Genomic DNA, 26,062 nt, shown 5'->3' with positions numbered 1-26,062 from the left:
CAAGCATCAAGTCTTGACTTCTATCCTTTAATGGCTGCACAAATGCTTTCTGTAAGAAAGTTATCTTATTTTCAGAGAAGTGATTCCTTAGCAGTAATCACTATTTATCATAATAGCACAGACTTTCAACTCCAACTTTGACTTCATGACATAGTCCAATAAGTTGTGGTTGTGCAACATGGCAGGTCATTTTTCTTTAGAAATGAAATACAGAATTTTCTTTATTTCATTTCTAAAGCCAAATGTTATCAGCAAGGATTGAGTTTTGTGGTAGAGTACATTCAAGGGCAATTACACTGATACCTCTGGACACAAAATGAAGTATTGTCTTGACTTGTCAGCTGAAATCAACCTAAAACCATCACACAACTTGGATGGATGTTCTTTGAGATTTATAGAGAACCAAAGGAATGATTATGATTATTTTGGCATAGATATGGTCTTTTTGCTTGTTAGATTTTTCTTCTACCATAAAAATGTTCTTGTTGGTGAAAAGACTTCTTTATTTCTTCTAACTGTACTGCTGCAAAAGGCACATTACAATGAGCCTATTATTACTATTATACTTTTGAATCTGGATCAATATTTGACATGTACCACACTTTAAAATCTTAAGCTTGAAGTCCTTTTTTACAGTTAAATGAATCATCAAATTATGACATTCTGACTTCAGTGAGGACTCCTTCTGATTCAAGTTTTTAAAACCTTAAGCACTTCTAGTATTTTTTTTTATGTCTTGGATTTTTATGTAATTTCTGTTCTTATATGTATGTTCTAGGTATTTGTGGTGTTGGTTTCCTCACACCTCTTTATGGTACACCATAAAGAGGGGTGAGGAAACCAATACCACAAATACCCAGAACATACATGGTGTGTTCACACCTCTTATGGTGTACCATAAGGTGTGAAGGAATTTCATGTGATATTTTCAGATTTCAACAGATGATAACTCTCTGATTTTCTCATTCCTTAACGATAAAGTTGCAAAATTGTTTGCTGTTTATTCTGTATCTCATTCCTGGTGAACTGGACAATATCTAGTTTCTTATATCTGTCTTGAAAGTTCAAACAACAAAGAAAGTGTGCATAAACATGTTTCATGTGCATAAATAAATAAGCTTGAAATTTGTATCAGAACTTATTGGCATACTAGACATATACAAACATTTAAGTAGATAGTGCAGTTAACAACAGTAAAAAAATTTTGTAATGTGTATATGGAAGATGTTTCTAAACTTAGATCATATCAAATTTGGTTTAAAAAGTTCCATTCAGGAAATTTTGAAGTAAAAGATACAAAACATACAGTGCTCCCAAAAATGTGTCAATGAAGAAAAATTGCAGGAAGAAATTGTTAAAAAGTCAATGAATAACACATAATATATATATAATCAAACACACCAAAAATAAAGTAAAAAAAAGCACTGAAAACATACATGCATAATGCAAGAGTGACAACTTGGGGTGTACAACTGATTGTATTTATTTTTCAAGCACATTTTTTCACTGTGCATGCATTTCGAACTTTGAAGCATTGTCCAAAGTCCAAAGCAAATTTTTCTGAAATTTAGCATTCAAACTCTGAAGCATTTGAAGTTAGTTTTTTGAAGTACAAAGTACCACTGTATTAAATATTTTCAAAGGTGATAGAAATTTTGAATATGAATGGAATTGTTGAACTATATTAACTGCTATATTTTAATTCTTTTTTAACATTTTTTATTATTATATCACAATAAAATTTAATTGAAGCTTTATTTTTGTAAGCATTGTATAATTTCAGTAATAAAAATATTGGTATCTAAGAATAAACATGTTAGAATAAAACTTCAAATGAAATATACATTGAAAATGTACGAATGTAAAGAATATCCAAGATTTACTGGACTTTACTAAATGTTAATATGCTATAAATAATAACATCTCTAAGGCGATCGTTGGTAGTTCTTTAATATGCTATTTGTTACACATTTGATATAAAACTATAATATTGGAAATTATGATAGGATTAGATTGGGCTATAAAATATTACAGCTCAATATAATCCAGCAATCATTTGGCTTTAATATATAACTGTCAAGTTTGGATGTTTAAAATTATGATTGAATGTCACATTACAAATACATTTATTTGTTAAATATTTTATACGTTATACTTTAACAATTATTTTATTCTTCAAACTTTTTAAAAATTATTATTAATTTACAAATAAAATAATAAACAATTAATAATGCTATAATGAAAAATTTATTAAAAACATTTCATTTTTTTAAAATTTAACACACAGTGAACAAGAAATTTTGAGAGAGGAAATAAAATCTCTTCAGACAATGAAAGATCGTTTTAAACAGAAAATAACAGAACTAGAAGAAGAATTAAGAAGAGTAAAAGAAGATAATGAAAAGTCAAAATCTAATAAATCTGATGATGAAGTAAGCTATTTGTAATTTAAAAATAAATTTTGGAAGTTTTTGTATAAGCTTATTTATTTATATAGATTTAAAAATCTATATCTTTAAGTTAGAGAAATCAACATATTGTTATTTGAACTTTCTTTAAGAAGCTAAAGTTTATCATGTTTTAAATATTTTTATGATAATTACAATTTTACTTTTAGCAAAATATATTATATTTAGATTTATAAACATAAAAATTTTTAGTTATTTAATTTTTAAACATATCATTACTATTATTCTAAATAAAAATGTTTAAAGTTTTTTCTTCTATTAACTATTAAATTATTTTAAACCAGCAGATTTATTTAAAAAAACTAACTGCTTAATCAGTCATCTTCAGATTTGAACCAAAATGTTTTAGAATATGAATGTTGAATTCTGCAGGACAACTCAAATTGTTTTACCATTTAAAAGTGAATAAATTTTTTTTTTTTTTTTTTTGTTATTTCTACTTTTTCACTTATAGCAAAGTACAGAAAATGAATATTTTTTAAAAATATGTATGGATTTGATGTAATTAGCCTCCATTTTCCAATTTTTCATGCAAGGCTCTTTCATTTTTCCATTACAGTTTTTAAGATGTCCGGTTTCAATGCTTTAATTTCTTTCCAAATGTCTCATTTTTTCAGCTGCTGGATGATTATGGCTCACTGACTTACATCCAGTATTTTAGATAACTTTAAAGAAAAAAATCTGGTGCTATCAAATCAGTCAAACATTAAGGTCAATTGAGGTGTGTTCTATATTAGAACAATGGAGCACTTACTTTGGAAATAAAATGCAATGATTATTATATATTACTCTGTCATGAATTGTTCTATAATAAATTTCCAGGAAACAAATTTTCAAAATCTGAAAGAAAAATTTAAAAATATGTAATAGCAAAAAAGTTGATAACTTTTGAAATGGTAAAGCAGCTTTTGGGCTATCCTGTGTAACATTTGAAATTAAAATATTAATGAATATAAAAAAAGAGGATATTCAGAAACTAAAAAAAATCTATAATTAAAATGATGAACAGATAAATGTATTCAAATACATAATTATTTTTGTATATTCTTTTATTTATATTAATTAATTTTTAATTTCAAATGTTGTATATGCTTATTTTTAAATGTTACATGTTCTGAAATATAACATTTTAGAACTTTGCTTCTGAACCTCAAAATGACTGATTAAAGCAGTTAAAGAAATTAGTTTTGAAATAAGTCTGATTTTACTTTCAGTAGTTATTTAACCAGTTTTTTCCACAGATATCAATTTAAATAAACAAACATCATCGTTCAAACTGATATATTTAGAGCTATTCTTCAACTAATGCCAAATATTATTGGGCTAGAAATGGCTAAAATATACTAATAATTTATAAGACAATTTGGCACTAGAGTTAGGTGTTAGGTGCCATCTCTTATTAATATATATTTAGCCATTTTTAGCCTGATAATATTCGGCATTAGTTGGAGGATAAATATCAATTTAATAATGCAGAGAAAGAACAAAGTAAAAGATGTACAGTATAATTGAAATATTTAAAAATTTAGATGACGATTAAATATTTAAATTTAATTCATAAAAAATGACAAAAGAATTAATTAGAAATGGAAAGTATTAGATTCCAATGTTAATCCGTCTCTGTAATCCAAACAAACACTTTTGGTAGACATATCTTACAGCAAAATCTACTATACAGCAAGCCGATTATATATTAAAGAAAGTATTAGATAATTTTAGATAAATATATAATTTCATATTAAATACTTTAATAAGTGAATATTTTCAGATATTAAAAGTAATTGTTAAAGTAACTGTTTCAGTAGTAAATCACTCAATCATCTACAAACAGTCTTGTGCAGTGGCAAAAAACTTTATTAAACTGAAAAAATCAAATATTTTTGGTCATATTTAATGACCTTTGTTTCAAAAATTGAACATTTTCAAATAATAATGGAAATAGAACAAAAATATGCAAATGCTGAAAATGGTTTAAATATAAAAATGTCTGCAGTCTGCCACATTGCTGTTACATGCACAAAAACATAAAGATAAAAAATAATATAACAAAATGCATGTCAAATTATGTTGCGTAGACTTCAATCCAGAAATTCCAAGCACTGAATAACATGTTTAGGTTTTTGTAGTTGCAGAGTTCTTCTTATGCAATACAGTAGAGCATTGATTATCCGAAACAATTCAGGACTGGGGTTGTTCGGATAACTGGTTTTTCGGATAATTGATCATTGAAGTACAATTTTGTGTTTAATATATTTTTTCATAAGTTTTATGAAAAAATATATTAAACAAAATTGTACTGTATATATTTTGTATTATATGTCTTACAAATATATATCTTACATAAAGTAGTATGTTAAAGTTGGCCTACAGTTTAGGTTGGGAGGGAGGAGAGTTTTGCAGTGCCAAAGCACTAGTGAAAATTTGAATTTGCAGACTGGAATGCTTTCGGTTAACCAATGTTTTAGTTGATCGGTATTCGGATAATCGATGCTCTACTGTAATTCACAGAAAGTTTAGAAGAAACCGAGGTCACCAAGCATATAAAAAACAAGCACCACCGTAGATATGTTGAAGCCCCAAAAATATATAAATCAACTTGTAAGGGAAACTTTGTCAACTAAACATTGAGTGCTTAGAAATCCTGGATTGAGGTTTACACAACATAATTTTATGTGCATTTTGTTATATTATTATTTTTCTTTTAGTTTTTGTGCATATTACAGCAATGTAGCAGATTGTAGAATTTTTTCATATTTAAACCATGTTCATTTGTATATTTTTGTTTTATTTCCATTAGTATTTGAAAATGTTTGATTTTTGTAACAAACATGATTTTAATTTTAAAAGTTATGAGTATTATTTTATACCAAAATGGTTTTTTAGAGGGATGTTGTATAGATTACTTCCAGTGGAATTTCAGGACTTTGAATATACATATGAACTCAGGGGACTGAGGCAATGATACCCTACTTTTGGACCAGAGATGAAAAATAAGAATTTATGATATTTATGATTTCTTTCCTTTCACAATGCATTCTACACCATTTTAGAGTTAGTTTTCCATTAGGTGGTGCTGCTTGTAGTTCAGTATACGTTTCCTTTTTTTTTTGTTCAAGAACTACCGTGAATCAATAACTAGTGATGTTAACTGAGGGCTTGCAGGTGGCTTCCTTCCAGGAGGAATCCATTGATAGCACGAACAGTTGAATGCCACCTAGTGAAAAACTCTAAAATGGCATAGAATGCATTGTGAAAGGCAAGAGATCATAAATATGATAACTTTCTTATTTTTCATTTCTGGTCCAAAAGTAGGGTATCATTGAACTCGACTAGGTCCTCTGAGTTCAGATGTATATTCAAAGTCCTGAAATTCCTCTGGGAGTAATCTATACAACAGCCTTTTAGAGTACTAAAATAAACATTTGTAATGCTGTTGTATTTAAATAATTTATTAAGTATAATTTTAGTAAAAATACAATTTTTATTTTGTATTTACCTTTAATAAATATAGGAAGATGTTCCTATGGCTCAAAGAAAACGTTTTACTAGAGTAGAAATGGCAAGAGTACTTATGGAACGTAATCAGTATAAAGAACGTTTAATGGAACTTCAAGAAGCTGTTCGTTGGACTGAAATGATTAGAGCTTCAAGGAATGATCCTACTCTGGAAACGAAGAGGAATCGCTCATCCATTTGGAAATTGTGAGTAAGTTTTTAAAAAAATTACAGTTAGTTTATGTATATGAATTATTTAATAAATTAACACTGAAAATAATGACTTAGATTTAAATTTAAAATGTTGACAATAAACTTGTTATACAGTTAAAGGATTCTTTAACCAAAAGTATTTTAACTTATCAGTTATGGCTGTTTATTTCTGATATTTTTTGGATTCTTAACACTATTATTACTCAGTGATAGTCGTAACTGTAGCAAAATTAAAGTTTTCAAATCAAATATATATGTTTCAAAAAAATTCTTATAATCAACTAGATCCAAGAAATTTTACTATCTATATATTTTACTTAAAACAAAATTACACAGTGATTGCTAAAAAACAAAAAAGCGCACTATCGTAATGTCATTTCTCTATTTCACATAGGAAAAAATACTGTGTTAAATTATTTAAAAAGTATATAAATATAGGTTTTTTTATAATAATATAATCAAACTTACTTTCAAACTGATAGATCACTAGATTTACTAATAGTGTAGAAATATGAAATTTAGTTTGTAATTCCTTATTTGTCACTCCTTTATTTAAAAAAAATTAATTTATTGATTTATGAAAACATTTAGAATTTTGTGACATGCAATGAATAACATTATAAACAAAATTTGAAAATATAATGAACATACAGTATTATTAGCTTTTTGTACATTATATACATACATCAGAAAGTTTGAATTGCCATGACAGCAACATACATAAATAAATTTGGAATCAATACAATTCATGCTGTTTAAGTAGTTTTTGTTACATTTGCTAGCAAATCAATTTTCTCTCTATTTATTGTTTCTTCCGTAGTAATTTTATTTTGTTTTTTACAAGTACACTCTCCTAACTTGCTTCTCTAATTTCTGTTAAAAATGTAGCTCTATCACAGTATCCATAATATGATAATTTCATTTCAATATTATTCTATACTTTACATTTTTATTAGATCTGTATTATTAAGATAAGTACAATTTGAGTTTTTTTTTTTATCATTTTAATAAATAAATCAATGTTCATGACAAAACAACTTAGTTTTTATGATATTTAGTATATGTATGTATGATTGGATTTATACAAACAGATTAATATTTATGTAAAGGTTTAATAGATTTCTTAAATATAAATGTAGTTTTGTGGAAATAATTCTTTGGACACAAAGTTACACAGATTAGATGTATGTAAAGTGAATATTAAGATTTTGCAAATAAAATAGAATTTACAATTTAATTTATTAATATGATTTTTTTAAATGTGAAAGTATTTTTTTGCAAACATCATAAAACATTAAATTAAAAAATTGAAAGATATTATAATAAATATTACTGTAATTTTTACATTAATATTTATTATTAAAATTACAATAAGTTTTGAATTTATTAAAAGATATAAGATATGTCAAATCACAAAAGCAACATTATATGCATTAAATTTGATTAATTAATAGTTAAAAACATTTTTAACTAAAATTAAAATATCTGAACAAAATTTACTTTCAGTTGTAGTTAAAAATGTTTGTAATTAGTAATTAATCAGATTTAATGCATTTCTTTTATGGTTTTACACATTTTACTTTTATGCAATATGCAGAATATGCTTTTTTTAATGATTTGATTGCATGTATTAGTTTTGGTTAAATTTTTTTTTATCCTAGTAATGCCTGATATACAAGAATAAATAACTTAATTTCTAGTATCAGAATTTCTATCTTAAGAAATTCAATAACAGAAGTTAAATTTTTGTTTCTTGTAATATTATTAATAGAGAAAATTATGATAATAATTAATATAAAGATCATTGAAAAATTAAACAGTGTAAACAGTTATTAAATAGATTTATATTTCAAGCACTTATTGTGGCAAGGTAAATTTTTAAGACACAACATGTTTTTGATAAGAGATTCATTATTTTATTCTTAATAGTTTATTTCTAGAAGTTTACTTTTATCTTATCTTTTAAAGTTCTTTTTTGCATTAAACTTAAATATGTTCTGTTTTATAACTTTGTTGTAAACAATTTTCTTTTAAGAAATGAATTCAGTGGAATTATTGTAAAATTTATAACTTCTTTAGGATTTTTAAACTATTTCTTTAAAAAGTTTTAAGAACTGTTAAAATAAATACTATATATCCTAATTCATTCTAACCCAGCTTCTGTTTTCAACTAAATATAAAAACACCTTACTACTGGGGTAGTTAAATCACTTTACTAAATGCTTTTTAGCTCTATTTATGAGCCCTCACCAGGTAAATAGAGCTAAATTGTTCCAAATTCAAACACTATTGCCATTAGGGATGTATAATGGAACCACTGTATGCACTACATCAGCATCAGAGAAACTGTTTGAAATTCTGTCCATGTCAAGATAAATGTGCCTACAAAATTTTATTAATCTGTCTCTAACAGTTCTGTGTCCAGAGTGGCCTAAAGTGGTATACTTTAATTTCATACACACTACAAAAAAACATGAGTAATTTGACTTGTCATCAAAATTTCCCAACACTGATGAATGTAAGCAGCACTGCCCCTTCATTTGTATTATTTATTATTATTTCAAAACTTAATAAAATCTTTATTGAGAGCTGTTTGCATTAAAGTAGAATGCAGTAAAACATTATTAAAATAGTGGAAAACTTTTTTATTTTTCTCTTATGTTTTTTATTAATCTTAAAGATTTTTATTCATTGAAACTTTGAAATGAAGCCTATCCCTTTTTCACTAATATTATTTTTAAACATTGGTATTCTAATTTATTGCACATTTACTGCCAAATACATATTTTTGCTAAATCTAGTGTTAATGGGTACAATAACTTAACAATTATAAGATCTTTAACTAGCATTGCTTGTTCTGCAACACATTACACCATTCATATTGTATACTATATAATAAGATTGTTGCTTCTGGGGGCTACTCGTGACTGGCATTTTGATGAACATTGTTCAGTTGATAGATCATTATATTGGCCATTAAGAATATAAAATAGAAAAAAAAAGGCTTTTAATGCCAGATAAACTTAATAATTATGCACTTTTTTTCTAAATGAAAACATTGAGTAGACCTATGTTATGTTTTATATTTATTTTGCATGTTTATATGTTAACATGTTTTTATGATTTATTTGTTAAACTTTTTATTTTTATAGCTAACTTTGATGAAGACAAACTTATGCATTAAATATTTATTTATTTTAATTCTTTATAAAAGGAAATCAATTTTGAGAAATTCTTTTGTGGAATTTTCTTATTTGTAGATTAAAAAAGTCAGTAATAACTTGACTATATTTCATTTAAAATTAATCATAAGAATTTAAATGGAACTGTCTATAATAAAAAAATTCTCTAATAATGGCATTTATAATCCTGTTTATCTTTTCTCCCATATTTATGTAATTTTAGAATCCATAGTTTAATTTCATATTAACAGAAAATATTGCTACTAGCTAGATTATGTGACCACTTTCATTGATTTTTTTCTGAAAGATTCCAACATTGTACTTAAGTATTTACTTCCCCTATCTTTAGTCATATCTAAAGCCATTGTTCTAAATAATTTGTAGTTTTTTATTCTAGCGTACAATACATTAGGTTTACATAGTAATTTTTACATTTTAAATTACATTTTAAATAGTAAAATTCTTTACTATTTAGTAGTAAAGAACATTTTACAGATGAAATACTGGTATGAATATTATAAATAATTTTATGAATAATTCATAAAATTATATCAATATTAAATTTATATGAATTAATAATGTTTGTGTTAATTTTTAAGTTTCTTATTTACTTTTAATTACAGTAGAGCGTCGATAAGTGGAACCAATTGGGGACTGGGGTCCTTCTAGTTAATGATTTGTTCCAGTTTCCGACTTTGTACGAAAAAATACATTAACCTGTCTGATGTTCAAATTTTTCTCCGTTGTGTATCGCTTCCTGTTGAATTTTTCTCCGTTGCGTGTCGCTTCGTGTTGAATTTTCGTCGATTTTAAGCCTAACGAAAATTTTTATAATAATCATCGAGGCTATCGTATCGTTAAAAATTATTTCTGCATTTTGTACAAACAAAATAAATATATTAAAGAATATAAAAAACATGAAAATTATACTTTAGAAGTAAATTTAGTATCAAAAACATTCGATTCAGCACGACACAGTCTGACTGAAAATCGTTCCACTTTCCGGCCATTCCACTTATCGACGTTCCACTTATCGACGCTCTACTGTAATATTAAAATGAAATTAATTACCGTATTTTACGGACTATAAGACACACCTTAATTTTTAAACAATTTAAAAAAAAAAAAAAAAAAAAAAAAACCTATAAGATGCTACGGACTATAAGACGCACCTGAATTTTGGAGGCAATTTTTCGAAGAAGAAAGTGCGTCTTATAGTTCGTAAAATACGGTATATAATAAAATCAATAATATACTTAATATTACATAATATTAACTTAATCTTAATCAATCAATTTATTTTTATATTACAATAGGAATTATTTGATTAATAAATTTAATATAAGATGGCAACATAACTGTCACCTTTAGACCAAATTAATTAGTTTAATCATTAATATTATAATCTAAAAATAACCTGATTGATTGAGTTTGGATTATAAAATTTGGACTTTAGTTATATGTAAAATCATATAACTAAAGCAAATCATGTAACATTATGTGTATGTAAATTATTTAAAAGAATATATTATTAATAACTTTTTATTTAGTATAGACATAGAGTATAAAACCAGCCTGATGATTAAGAAATTCAATGTTTGTTTAATCTTAAACATATCTAGAAATTTATTGGAATAAAATTGGAAATGTTTTATAAGAAATTGTCAACAGTAGTATTCTGTTTATTGTAATCTCTGTTAAAGAATTATATTTGTGGTCAACTTTCTAAAGATGGAATAAAGTTCAAAAAAATTTGAAGTTTGTTAAAAGAAAAATACTTTAGGAACATATTCCTTAACTATAAATTTAATTCTGATAAGTACTTTAAAAAGTATTACTGCTAATCTTCAAGGAAAAATTTTTTAACAAAAGCATAAATACAATTTAACACAATCATGAAGAAAGGACATTTTAAAAATAAAATAAATTTTGGGAATATTTGTTTTTCCCCCTGATGGAAGATATAAAGAAAAACAGTAATTTAGCAACAGTTATATGTAAAATTTTTTTTTACTTTAAAATATTAAATACCTGAATATTCTATTCTTTCATGTTAGAAAACCAGTTTTATTTGTCTGCTGTTTATTAAAATGTATAAGATGTTTTTACTTTGATTCTGTTTATGATAAATAGAAAAGAGTGCTGTAAATTCTTTACTTGTAAGAGCAATAACAGAGTTTATTATAAATATGGTATATTTTACAAAAGTTTTAAATTTTATACAGATGATATATTTGTTACTTTGGAAGGAAATGAAACCCCATTCAGTTTTTAAATGTTTTTGAATTTAAAGCTTGTGTTAATAAGATCAGCTAATTGTATACAGAATTATATTATTTAGATAGTTTTATTTATAAAAAATGTAATCTGTTTCATATACCAGTTTACAGAAAAAGAGAAATTTACACCAATTACATTTCTATATTTATGAGGTCCATAGACTTATAAATTAGTAAAGTTTGAGTGTTTAATAATAATAACTCCAATTTGGAGACTAAAAATAATTTGAATATTTAAAGAAATTGAAATTCATGATAAAAGTAAAGAAATATCTTGGAATTTACTACAATGCTATAGTAAGAAAGAAAACAGCTATAATGCAATAAAAAAAAATTAAAAACTAATTTTATCAAGATTTATAAAACAAAAAAAAAAATATAAGACTTTAATAGAAATTTGGCATTATTAGTATGCTTCATAGCAATATTGAAAAAGTAGATACTAAGATCATGCCAAGAGTGTACAATTTCTGTTTGATAAAAAATAAATCTTTACAGATTAATACCAAAGAATTGCCATATTTCATGGGACTATAATTATGCTTCTATTTAATGATTAAATTTCAAGTAATTTGGTCTAGAAGTAGATGTTAGGTGCCATCTCTTGATAAATTTAATAATTAATTTAAAAGGTTCTGGAAGAAAAGAATTGGCCTGGAGCAGGACTTGAACCTGCAACTCCCACTTTGTTATCAGTTACACTATCCAGTCCTCTATAACTCTATAACTCTACCTTCACTTCTATAACTATTATTTAGATATAACCAACGTTCCCTCTAATTTTTTTGTAGATGAGCAGAACATATACTTCTCTGAGCAAAAAATTTTTATGAGCATATACAGTATATATAAAATCTTATTTTTTCCTATGAAAATTAAAATAATTAATTATAAAGTAGAGGTTAAATTCATTTTATAACAAATATTGCTATGATAATTTTCACGCCAAATACTGTATAAACGTTGCAAAAAGTTCATTTTATAACATACTTCCATACAAAATATTATCTTTTGTCAATGATTTAATGTATTTAATCGAAATATACGTAGCAATAATCATGTTGCAGACAGTGAGAAATAAGTGAATAACAATTCAAATCAGTGTGCATACTCACCTTCACGGCGCACAAATTCTTGTGCTTGGCAACAATTTGAGAAGTGTGCGACCGCGCAGCCTAGAGGGGACATTAGATATAACCATACTGATTGCTTATGAAATCAACTGGGGATGACTTCAAGCAGGAATTGTGGGTTTGAGTTTCACTCCAGGCCAATTCTTTTCTTCCAGAACTTTCTAAATTAATTATTATTAAATTTATCAAGAAATGGCACCTAATACTTACCATTAGGCAAAATTATTTGACGAATAAAAAGTCTCGCAAGGCACAAAAGCATGGAGGCAGTTTGATCGAGGGGTATAATGCCTTATAATCCAAAACTGTCATACATTCCTCATCCAATGTGTAATGCTCCAACTTTCAATATAGAAAAACTTCTTAAATTTATACAAAAAAAATATGCAAGTTTCGCCTTTTTCGATGAAAAACTCAATAGACTTGATCCAAAAGCTGGAAAATGTTGCGCTCATGGATGAGGAATGTATGACAGTTTTGGATTTTAAGGCATTATATCCCTCGATCAAACTGCCTCCAAATTATTTGACATTTAATTATTAAATAGCAGTATTATTATAGCCCAATTTAATCCAGTAATCATCTGGCATTAATCTAAAAATCAGGTTAATGGATGTTTATGATCTCTACCAATAAGCATAAGTAGATAAGTAGTTGAAAGCTAAATAATTTCTGAACTTTAAAGCAATATAAGAAGAGGATTAGAAATAGTTGCATTAGGAAAAATAATATTAGTGAGAAGTAGAAATGAAATAAAATAGATGAAATTATTGAAGACATTTGATAAAGAAAAAATATTGAAACATATGAATTATGGATTTACAAAAGTGGCTGTAGGAGAAATTATTAACAAGGGGGATAGAAAATAAATGCATCATAGAAATAATGAAACATAATTTTAAAGAAAAGATAAAAAATAAGTTTAAAATTTAAACTCTGAAATAGACATCCATTTTTTGTTATAACTAACTATAATGTCAAAAATACTGTGTGATTATAATAGTCTCAAAAATTTTTCATATTTTCAAAAATATTGAAAAATCTTTAACCTTGAATAAAAACTTGTATGAATATTATTTTGTGTTTAAATATTATATATAATGCTAATATTTTGAATTAGATGTTTAATATTTAAAATAATTGCTACATTACAATATTTGTCAGATTTCTAGTTAAAGAACTAAAAACTACTAGAATTTGTTTGGAATGTTTTAAAAAATGTATTAATTCTTCCCTCATAAAAATTTTTTTTTTAATGCTCAGCAGTAATGCTTAAAAACTCTTGGAAATGTACTTATTTTAAATGTGAATTTGACTCCAATAGAGAATTTTGTTGAATAGATTTAATTGCTTGTTTGAGTTTGGAAAAATTTTGAAGTTTAAAGATTTTGGAATTTTAAAGTCAGAATTCTTAATTATTGGGCTATTTTACATTTCTGATTTTATTTTAGTTAATAATTTATATCCTATTATAAATAATTATGTGATTTTTTTAAATGTAATGATCATTTTTTAAAAATATATTAGAAACATGTTTCAAATATAATTTCATTTTTAAATAGTATGATATGTTTTTTAAAAATGAAATTTCAGTTAATATTTAAATTGAATATAATGTCAAAAATAAAGTCAAATTTTTGTCATTTTATAAATTTTAATTGTTTACATCTTATGAAAAATATGCTGTTTTTTTAAAAATAATAAATTAATTACTTAATATTTTGAATACTTTATACCAGTGGTTTTCGATGTTTCTTGGGTCATGGACCCCTAAAACTCCATACATGGACTGTGGAGTAATGGTTGAGAAATGTGGCTTTATGCTATCATTAGAAAGCTATTATTTTTTAAAAATTATTTTTCCTATTACTTTGTGAAATTTATATTATTTCTAAAGAACAATGCAGATTATTATTTAATGAATTACTTCTCTAACTATTAGAGATTCTATTTTATTTAGTAAGTAATAAACACACTGTATACTGGATATAAATTATAAAGATCACTTACAAAACCAAAAATACAGCTTGTAGAACAAAACATTGAAAGAAAACAAACGTTTTCAATTGTCTTGAGCAACCATCTTTAGGTTAAAAGAATGGATTCAGAACAGAACAAGAAATGGGATGTTATAATTTGAAATATAAAAAGAATGATGTCTGATTGGCAGTAGGCAGTCAAATGGTTGCATTGGGATGTAAAAAGTAATATTAAATTTCAAATAATGCTCCCCAAACTGTGGATAACATTTTATTGTCCTTGTAGTTGATAGCTGTGTTGTTTATACTGGCCTTGAAAATTTCTAACAATTTAAGGTACTTAAGTTGTGGAGGCCCTGTATATGGTAAATAAGATGTACAGTACATTGTCAATGTTCACTTTCATATCTCCATCCAAGGTGTGTGTGGCTAATGCTGTAGTAATTTGCCTTTTATTAATTGTATTGAGATGTTCTTATAAATGTTGTTTTAATGAATATATTGTAGCCCCAGCACTTACAGTGCTGGGCTACAATATATTCATCTTTGTTATCCATCTTTGTTATCCTGAAGGGATATGGAGTACACAACTGGAGGGTACTGTACATCTTATTCTAAGGGGTCCTTGGTATTTCTAAGAAGAGCATAGATGGTGAGGTTCCTTCTCTAGGCCAAGGAAAGGTTGTTGTCTCTGCTACTTCTTAGTATATGGCCATCAGGTTCATGTTATACTGCACAATCTTGAATTTATGATCCACTGTTTATGTATTTTGGTCTTGCTCCACATACTTGTTTATTAAACTTTTTATTAATTGAGATGGATACCCATGCTGGACAACCAGTTCAGTTATGTACCTCAATTCCCGAGTTCTTTCTATGATAGTAGAAGAGTCTGTGAATGCTCTTTTCATCAAGGCTCTAAATGCTGCTAACTTGTATTGAAAGGGATTGTGTGAGGAGGCCAGGATGAAAATTGTATTGTAAGTGGTTTTATGGTATACTGATGTGTAAATACTGCCATCCTGTATGTGTATGTTGATATCTAGAAAATGATCAACACAAGTATATTTTTGTTCTGGCTGTAAATGAAGGCCAAAAGGATTGTTTTTGAAAGAATTCAGATAAATGTTGATGTTTGGCTTATGACACCAAATAATTAGTAGGTCATCAATATACCTGGAATATAGGACAATGTCATGTTCATAGGACCTGATTTTCTAGTTGCCTGATGATTAACTCACATTGTGCCCAAAAGGAGGCTTCCCATAGGCACTCTTCTGTGCTGCAAGTAAGCCATTTCCTCAAATTGAAAAGAGGCAGAGTGGCAAGTTAAGTCAGCAAACTCTAATATATCCACATGGAAGTTGCCTTCTTTGCCTGTGATTGAGAGGAAAGTTACAGGGTGCGTAGAAGCATGGTTCTGTTTTGATTGACAGTTACATCTATTTGAAATCACATACTGTGATGTATGTGTAGTCAGTAATTTAAATTATTATCAGCAAAATATAGCCCAATATTATACAGCAGTTGGTGTGGCTTTAAGTCTCAAATCTGAAGGTTGTGTAGATGATCCAAGAGTTGTATAGAGTTCTTAATGCTCCAGTTGTAGTTATATAAGTTATTTGTGATGTACTGGTTAAGCATTTTATTGATTAGTATTGTTGGAGATTCCAACTTCTCCATGACAAGATGTAGTTGATATCCAGGTTTATGTATGTGCTTTGTCAAAGGCAAAAGTTCTTGGAACAGAAAGTGCCGAGATGAGATGGAGATATGATCATTTTTAAAGCACATGCCAAGGTGTCCTAGTGCAATATATGACACTGTTGTGTAGCCTCTGCAAGTAGTCAGAAGGTGCAACAGCAATGGTGCATTCCATTTCAGTGCATAATTAAATATGCCTGTTTGTATATTGATCTTTACATGAGGACTATGTTCTTAGATTTATGTTCTTTAGATTTGAGGACTATGTTCTGCCCTACATAGGACTACATCGTTATCAGCCATTCACTCTGAGTGAATGGTCTGATGGAATGTCAAATGGAGGTGTTTGGGAGCTGTGTGTTATGGTGGCAGATGGTTAACCAAGCTTTCCACCTGTAGTATTCTTTACTGATGTCAGACTCTCAAGATGATTTTCAATATCTGGATTGATGTGTTCTGGCTTCTGGAAAAGTAGCAGGAGAGTTGTATAATGGTCTGAAGCTGGTGGCATCCACTAATTGCTTGGACAGGGAAATGTTGTCCCAATATATGATGATACTATGTGATTTCATTGTCTTCTTGAATACAGGGAAGCTAGCTAGCCATTTGATTCTTTTGGTATGCTTCCTCTTAAGCCTCATTGTTATAGAGTTGATGAGTCTAACAATCCTTGAATTGATGTATAGTAAGGCTGGGTCATGAATATGGAAATCATTTCAAACTTGATAAGCTTCATCAGGATCTGTCTTATGATTAGTCGAATAGCTTTTTGTAGTCATGGCCTTCTGATTGTAGGAAGCAGCACAACACATTCATATGGCAGTCTAATTCTATAGATCTACGCTGGATACAGACTCCTAGCTTGACATTGGAGTAAGAAGTTTTGCTTCTCAGACATTCATCAAATTAGAATTACCAGTTTCCTGTAGAATTTGGCTGGCCTAGCCACCTACTAAGTAATAAATACCCTATACTGAATTAAATTATAAATATCACTTACAAAACCAAAAATCCAGCTCAAAACAAAATGTTGAAGGAAAACAAAAGTTTTCAGTTGCCTTGAGTTATCATCTTCAGGTTAAAAGAATGAATTCAGAATGGAAAAAAAGTGATGGAATGTTATAACTTAAAATATAAAAAGAGTGATAAAAAGAATTCAGCAAAACATTAGTGTTTGGCCTTATTCTGTTGAAAAAATGTTTATTAAACATAGACAAACAAACAAATACAAAATGTTTTCATAGCAAAATAAGGTGTTTGAGAATTAATTAGTCTACTGCTGAGTATGAGTTAGATTTCAATGGTAACACTGGCCATAGTTCATAAGATGCTTTTTTTAACTTTCTCTGAAGGTTATAAAGGCAAACTGTAAGCTGGATTTCCTGAATTGACAATCCATAGAATTAGTTTTCTAAAAGAGATATTTTATTCCAATATTTAAATGTGTTCTAATGTAAAAATTTGAAACTTCTGTTTACAAATGTTCTATGTATGATGGTTGATAACTATACGATTCACCTGAAGACAACTTGTAAAACAGGTCGAAAACATTTGTGAATGTTTAATTAATGAATGTTTTTGCAGTAAAATAAGGTGTTTGAGAATTAATTAGTTTACTGCAGAGTGTAAGTTATGCTGAATGATATCTTCTTCAACTAAATGATACATAATGCACAATATATATATTTTTTAATTGAATGTTCTGAACACCTACTCAAAAACCTTTAAATAGTGCAGCCAAACTTTAATATTTCAAACGTTTTCAGTCTTGTTCAAAGACCTTTCTCAAGAAAAGAACAATTTAAAATTAAAACGTAGTACGAACACAAACCGAACAAGCTTTAGAACGTTTTTAAAAATTAATTCGTTGCAAATCATGTGCATAGTCTTAAAACATAGCTAAAGTTAAAAAATATGCACATAACAATGTTCTCAAAACAAAAAATTTAAAGTACTTGTTGTTAAAACAATCCAATTAAACAATTATGAAACATCGTCTGCATAATAGGCACAAAAAATAGACTGCATTCTCACTAACTGTTCAGATTAGCAGGCTTATATACAAATAAAAGTCAGAATAGATTTTGGACAGATACATATATATTTAAAAACATTTTATACTGTTTTTAGTGCATATATTTATGTTAAAATATGTAGTACATATTAATTTTACAAATTTGACATTTTTTAAAATTAATTCATGATTTCTTTTTGTTTTTGGCTAAAATATTTAGCTACAAAACAAATAAAACTGGTCTAGATTAAGACGAGTGTAGATTGATAAGAATACAATGTGTAATTTTGAGGTTTGTTGTAGTAGAACACACATGATAGAATGTAATGATAACATTTATACAATAACATATACTTATCACTCCAGTTGATGATGTTTTTATGACTATACATTATATTTTATATTTAATTATCTCATATTGTTTAATGTCTTTATCACAAAATTTTCATATTTTTTTGACCTATTTAATTTCATTTTGTTTTTGAAATTAAAATATTGATTTTTTAACCTTTACTTTATTGTTAAAAAATAATAATAAATCCTTTATATATTAAAAGCAATAAAACAATAAAATTGATTTATTGCTTGAAAAACAGCATATTTTTCACATTAAATTTATATGATTTTAAATTACTTAAAATCAATATATGTAATATTATATCAAATATATTTTCATTCTTTATTTTGATATTATTTAGTTACAGGTCTGATTCAGTAGGAGTAATGTAAGATAGTGATTTTTTTTAAACTTATTATTATTAACGTAAATTACATAATTGGACCAATTGAATTTTAAACCCAATATTTTAAATTCTTTGTAAGAATTTTTTTAAATATTGAATAATTATTTTTACATAAAATAGACTACAGATTATTTAATAATATAAAATCAAAGAATGTAGAAAAACTAAGATGCAAGTTTCTTGCATTCTTTGAATTTTTTTAAATTTTTTAATTTTAATGCCATATATGAAAAAGTATATTCATTAAATTCTATTGTGGAATAAATTAAATGAAACAATTCAAAAATTGATTTTAAAGAAACAGTTTGAGTTTATTAAAAATATGTTTCAGTTCTTGATTTAAAGGTCATTCTTAGTTCATTATTTCTTAGAAAAATTGATATTATAAGTAAATAAAGGAAAGAACTGAATAGGTTCTAACTAAAACTTTTCAAAGCTGTTTCTTTGTAATTCATAATAACATATAAATATATAGGAAAATATTTTTTAATTAATATAGGAAAATATTTTTTAATTAATGAAATAACAATAAGTTTTTTCAATTACTTTCAAGTAATTTTTCAATAACAGAATTTAATTGCATGTATATGATAATTACATATGTATATATAAACAAGTAACATATAATTAATATATATAGCTATGTATAAAAAACCCCCCTATGTAAGCTGAAACTAATTTAGCTTGAACAACACCTTACCACCTTACCATGGTATGAAAAAAATTTAAAAACATTTGATTAAATAAATTAATTTAATCAAATGTTTTAAATTTTTTTTCATAGGTCTGCATCAGGTTTAACAAAAAGATTTGAACTTTAAGTTCTAATTGTTGTTCTAACAATTTTTAAAAAATAAATTGAAATAAGATCTTTTAGAATGTGAACACCTGCATATCTTAACTTAATATTAATATGTGTAATATGTATAAAATATTACATAATATGATTTTTTGACAATATATTTATCACTAAATTGTATTGTGTAATATTATATATATATTATATTTAATATTAAGTTAAAATATGCAGTTGCTCACATTCCAAATCTTGTTTCAGTTTGTTTTTAAAAACTGTTAGAATGTCAATTAGAACTGAAAGTTTGAATCTTCTTGTTAAACCTGACAAATCTATGAAAAGAAATCGAAAATGTTTGTTTAAATAAATTCTTAAATAAGTCTTGCTGAAAGGAGTATTTAAGGCGTTGTAAATACAAAAATTATTTGAAGAAATAAATTACAGATAATTGGTTTAAAATGTAGAAATGGTTCCACAGATTAAAAAAAAAAATGAAAAACTTTGCTTTAATGCTTTAAAATTCTATAATAATAAGTAATCTGTTGGTTTTCATTTTCATAATAGTAATTTTTAACTTGATATTTTGTTCTAACTTTTTGATTAATTTTATTTTGTATATTTTAGAATTTGTATCTCAGGCTCTATTCATTTTTCTGTTTTCCATAGTTTTAAATTTAATGTTTGTTTTTATTTATGTATATATTCTAAAATTTATATTTTTGGTTCCATAATAATAAATATATTTAATTTCCATTGAAACATAATTGTTTGTAACATATTATTGTATAAAAGAAATCTATTGTCTTTTAAGCAGGGTTGTGGAGTCATGTAAAACTCTACCAACTCCGACTTCAACTTTGTCTTACCATCCAACTCCAACTCTGACCAGGGGCATACTTGTTAACAAAATAGGGTTGGGAATTCTGATGTCATCACATGACCTCAGAATAAAAGCTTCAATAAATAGTCATAATAAAGATAAAATGTAGAAATTTTTTAATTCAAAAGCTAAAAGATTCCTCTCGGTAATTACATAGTCAGTATATAAATATGTATTTGATCATTTTTGCTTTTCCGGCAGTTATATTTAATATATAACAGAGGAGAAAGCATAGCAATTGGTCAAAAATGACCCTTCCAAATTTTTACATTTTTAGACTCTGGACACCTTGAAATGTCAAGATATGCAAAAGATTCAGGTTTTTTTTCCTGTATGTACACATATTAGTCTGTGTGTGGGGCATGCTTTTGTTCACCCTGTTTGAAGGTTAATAACTTCTCTGGTTTTTGAATTGGAGTCTGATGGTTTAACAGGAATTATAAAGCTTCAAAGTGGTTGAACTAAATCATGCCCCCCACACATTCTAACATCTGTGCATACAGAAAAAACTCTGAATGTTTTTGCACTTTACATTTCAAGGCTTCCCAAGTCCAAAAGAGTAAAAATCTGGGGAAGTTATTTTTCGACTGATCTTCATTCTTTTCCTTTGTTATAGCCTTATACCATATAACAGCTGGGAAAGGAATAAGGATTACTTTTTTAAAAATACAAAATAAAATGATTTTAAAAAATTAACGTTAAAATTTGACACAGCTACTTAATATATAAATTCATATTTATTGACTTGTTTGATGATGGCAATGGTATTTGGTAAGCATGTATAAATGAAAATAGTAAATACATTCATACACAAACAAATTAGTTTAATAAAAACTATACATAATATACAAGTATATTAGATAATATATAAGTATGCACATATATTAAACTAAGTGAAGAATAAGAAAAATAACATTTAGACCAGTAAAGAAAAATGTTGCTTATTTTGCCACATTGATTGATTTATTATTTTCCATCTCTGTTATAAACTGAATTATTTCTTTAAAAAAAAGAATTGCTTTTATAAAGCCAGCATTCGTAGAAGTTCTTAAATCAGATTTAATCATTTTAAGAGCAGAAAATAAATGCTCTACTGAAATTTGGGTTGATGGCAATGCTGTATCTTGGATAATATCTGGATAGTGCAATATCGTTGTTTTAACATTTAAATTAGAAGAACGGTTAATGTGATTTACTTTTTCTACTGCATTGTAAAAATCACCTTTAAATTTTGTAAGATTTTCTTTTCTGTCTGTGTTCATATTAGAACTCAAACTTAATTTTGAGGGTAGAGATGAGTTTTATAAAAAATGGTGAACGCTAATAACAAGTGAAATATTCATTAAGTCCTACCACACTGGAGATATGACATATGACCCTTTCTATGTCTTCACCCTGTCGACGTTTAATTAAGAATCAAAATTTAATAGCATTAATGCCTCTTTATACACAAGCTATGATATCATGCAGTTTCATTTCTTAAACTTTACATTCTGAGGTGATGTTTAATATATCAGAACAGAGAATAAAGAAATTAAACAAATTCAAATAAATGAAAAAAAATTCGTGTGTTGGTGCACACTAATTTTTTTTCATTCATTGACATTTTTTGGGTTCAGGAAGTATCCAAACATGTAGATTTGTAAAAAAACATGGAGGGTGAAATTTGACATGATTCCAATACTTTTCCACTTTTTATATACATAAGTTGGGAAAGTAAAAAGGAGTGGGAGTTGGCAAATTTTTGACGACTCCAACTAAAAAACACAAAACCCCCACGACTCTGACTTCACAGCCCTGGTTTTAAGTGTTTGTAATGTAAATATGGTATAAAAATATTAAAACTTTCAGTTATATATTCTATATTTGATTTTAAACTCCATTAAAGCAAATTTTTTTGATTATTGGTTTATACAAAAATCAAGAAACATGCAGGTATAAAAAAAACTTATTGCTTTCCAAATAATTAAAGTGAAATTGTCAACTGGCAGATTTTAATGAACTGTATTCTGATGTATCTATTGCACTTAAGATTGGATAAAATGTATTAAATTTATAAGTAAGTTAACTCAAAAAAATAAAACTCCATTTTTGGAGTTAAATAAACATTATGTTTAATAGATCAAATGTTTCTGATATTACCAAATATCATCTTCAATCAAGAAAGGAGAAAACGAACATCCAGGCGTTAAGTTTTTACGAAAATAGTTTCGTGGAAAGCGCTAGTAATTATAGCGATATTCGTAAACACTTAACGCCTGGATGTTAGTTTTCTCGTTTCTTGATTGAAGATGATATTTGGTAATATCAGAAACATTTGATCTATTAAACATAATGTTTATTTAACATCAAAAAACTGAGTATTTTGTTTGAGTTAATATTTGTAGAGTAGTTTTTATAAGCAATGGTTAAATTAAGCCTGTTCATTCTATTTTAGTCAGAACTATTAAAAAAAATACTGAAAGATTAATAGATCAAATTCTTAATTAGACAATTACTTTTTTTTTAATTTGATGATAAAATTTAAAATATTGAAAATCTCATTTTACAAGAAAATAATACTATATAAGTCTAACGATATTTAAAATAGAATTACTATCTTATTTTTTGATTTGTAATATTGTAATTATCAAGAATTAAATTATAAAGTTTTTACATAAAAATTAAAGAAACCAAGTTTAGTAAATATAATTTTAATAAAAATCTTTAGGTTGTGTAAGAACTTTCCTACAATTATAGATATAATTTTTATTCAGCACAAAAAAATAATATATTTTATGTATTAATCCAGAATTAGAATTGTGTTTAAGTTAGTTAAAATTGTATTATACATTTTTATCCTAAGTTTAAAATATGAGATTAATAGCAAAATTTTAAAATCCATAAATTTAACATAATTGCCACTTTAATATATTTGTTAACATTTTTGATCTCACTCCTCATTCAAATCAAGCATTTAAATTATTTGACTTCCTAAAATAAGTTAAGTTAAATTAAAATTAACTTATTTTAAGATGATTTTAATAATTCTTTCTCTTGAATATGGATTCAGTTATAAATATTACAATAAATAACATAAAACTGTTTGACAAATTTTCATTATTTGCACTTAATCCTTTTGCAAACCTTGTAACCACCCCTTGCAAACCTATCCTCTTGCAAACTGCACTTAATCCTCTTGCAAACCTATGGGATAGCAAATTATTCACCTAGAAGAAAAACTGCTTTTCTGTAGATTACATCTCTATTATCCTAGCACTTTGTATTCTTATAACCCATCTTTGCAAACAGTCAATGTAACAAAAAAAAAGTCAAAATAAAAATTTAAGCCTTCATTAAAAATCATATCTCAAGAATATGTCAGAAAATTACAACATATTTATTCAACATACACCATGTGTTTTTGTCTTTACTGTCCTTGAAGATGGTTTGTAAGAACTTAAAAGTGGTAGGATAATAAAGATGTAAATTCCAGAAAGGCAGTTTTTCTTTTAGAAAAATGTTGACTACTACTCATCTAGCTGATTGGCAGTGAGTAACAGAGTGGATTGTATGATATTTAAATATTATTATAGTTTTTAGGATATATATAAAATTAAAAAAAAAAAAACATGTTATGCAGTTAGTTATAAATATATTAGTAAAATATACAAATTAAAGTAGATTCTAGCAGATGAGAAGTCTTATTTGGGAAAATTAAAAGCTGATTGATAACAAAGAATATATGATTGTGATCTTGTTAAATATACAATTAATTAATGTTTATGTATAAAAACTATATCAAATGCATGTTTCTTAATTAATTTAATGACATGGTTATCATGAAATAGATGAAAATAAACTAGAATTTAATTTACAGTAAAATAGAAACATAAAGTGAATAATAATAAACACTGCTATTGTAAGGTTACCAAAATTGTATTTAAAAACAAACGTTTTTGGCATAAATTTAGATTATATTCAGCATTGAATAAACTTTCTAAATCGAGTTTCCAACTTTTTTCATCCATTGACCCCATATAAAATATATTCTTTTCGATTGACCCACCTTAAAATTTTTATGTTATTTCCTAAGATTTTGTGTAATATATCAAGTAAATTATTAAATCAATAAATGAATTTTCCACATGATTGTTATTATTAATTGAAAATTATATGAAATTTTTGAAAAAATACAATAAGTATGATTTTTTTCATTGACCCTCAATTGACCCTTGAATTCCACCAACCCCTTTCAAAATTCTATTGACTCCAGGAGGCTTTACGACCCTGTTTGGAATCCCAGTTATAAATGCTACAGAATATTTTTACTTTTCAAATTACTACGGAATTCAATATGAAATTCCTACAAATATAAATTATAACAAAGCCACAATAGATCATCTTCCTCACTTTTTCCAGCAAATTTATTTTTATTACAAAACAAATGTTTATGGTCTTCTTTAGGAGCCTGCCTCAGGTTATTCAACAAAAAAACAAAAAAAAACTAGAAGATAAAAAAATGAGCATTCCAAATTATAATGTTCTATAGCATTCAGAAAACAGCAGGAAATGATGTATTGTGGCTTAGTAGAAAAGTTTCAGTTTTTGAAGGAATCTTATTAAATTAAATTATATTATAACATTTGAATGTATTTGCTTATTTTATATAAAATATGTTTGAATATTCATCAAGCCTATAAAGTAAATAAAAATACTAAGATAAGATTTTTAAATATAAACAATATCTTTAAATAACTTTAATAACAACAATTAACACCAAAAAATAAAAAGAAGGTTATATGCATGTAATTTTAAAAATCATTTAACTTTATAAAGAATAAATTAGTTAACTAATTATGTAAATTTGAAAAATATTTACAAAAGAGAAATAAATTTTAGCTAAATTTTTTGACAAGCAAGAACTGAATTCACAAACACTTGACATCATAAGTTATGACAAAATTACTCGTAAATTGCCAGATACAAGAATTACAGTATTCACAAAACACATCATAAATCAATAAAAATAATTTCAGCCCTATGTAACTACTGACAAACCAGCATAAAGTAGATTTAATCAAACAGAAAACAAACGTTTTTGAAAGATGGTAGACTATTTACACTGGAGAACAGTAAAGTTTCACGTATCTAAAAGCCTTTTAGCATTTTCACTCAGGCAAAGGTCATTCACACC

General features: G+C 26.3%; 1 protein-coding gene across 6 annotated transcripts in view; it reads left to right on the top strand.

Moving 5' to 3' along the window:
- LOC136985830 (C-Jun-amino-terminal kinase-interacting protein 4-like) overlaps window positions 1-26,062 on the top strand; it is a 150,216-nt gene that overhangs the window by 62,056 nt on the left and 62,098 nt on the right. For 3 of the 6 annotated variants that reach the window (XM_067283198.1, XM_067283197.1, XM_067283195.1), the window contains 3 exons: window positions 2,288-2,432; window positions 5,980-6,170; window positions 19,166-19,192. In XM_067283198.1, coding sequence (XP_067139299.1) covers window positions 2,288-2,432; window positions 5,980-6,170; window positions 19,166-19,192 — 363 coding nt within the window. The remainder of the gene's footprint in view (window positions 1-2,287; window positions 2,433-5,979; window positions 6,171-19,165; window positions 19,193-26,062) is intronic. The other 3 variants (XM_067283200.1, XM_067283199.1, XM_067283196.1) reach the window with 1 other exon arrangement.

This window comes from Centruroides vittatus, unplaced genomic scaffold, assembly GCF_030686945.1.
Source record: "Centruroides vittatus isolate TY-2023 unplaced genomic scaffold, ASM3068694v2 contig_979, whole genome shotgun sequence".
Lineage (NCBI taxonomy): Eukaryota > Metazoa > Arthropoda > Arachnida > Scorpiones > Buthidae > Centruroides > Centruroides vittatus.
The sequence above is the reverse complement of the archived record's forward strand: the minus strand, read 5'-3'. Positions and strand labels throughout refer to the sequence as shown.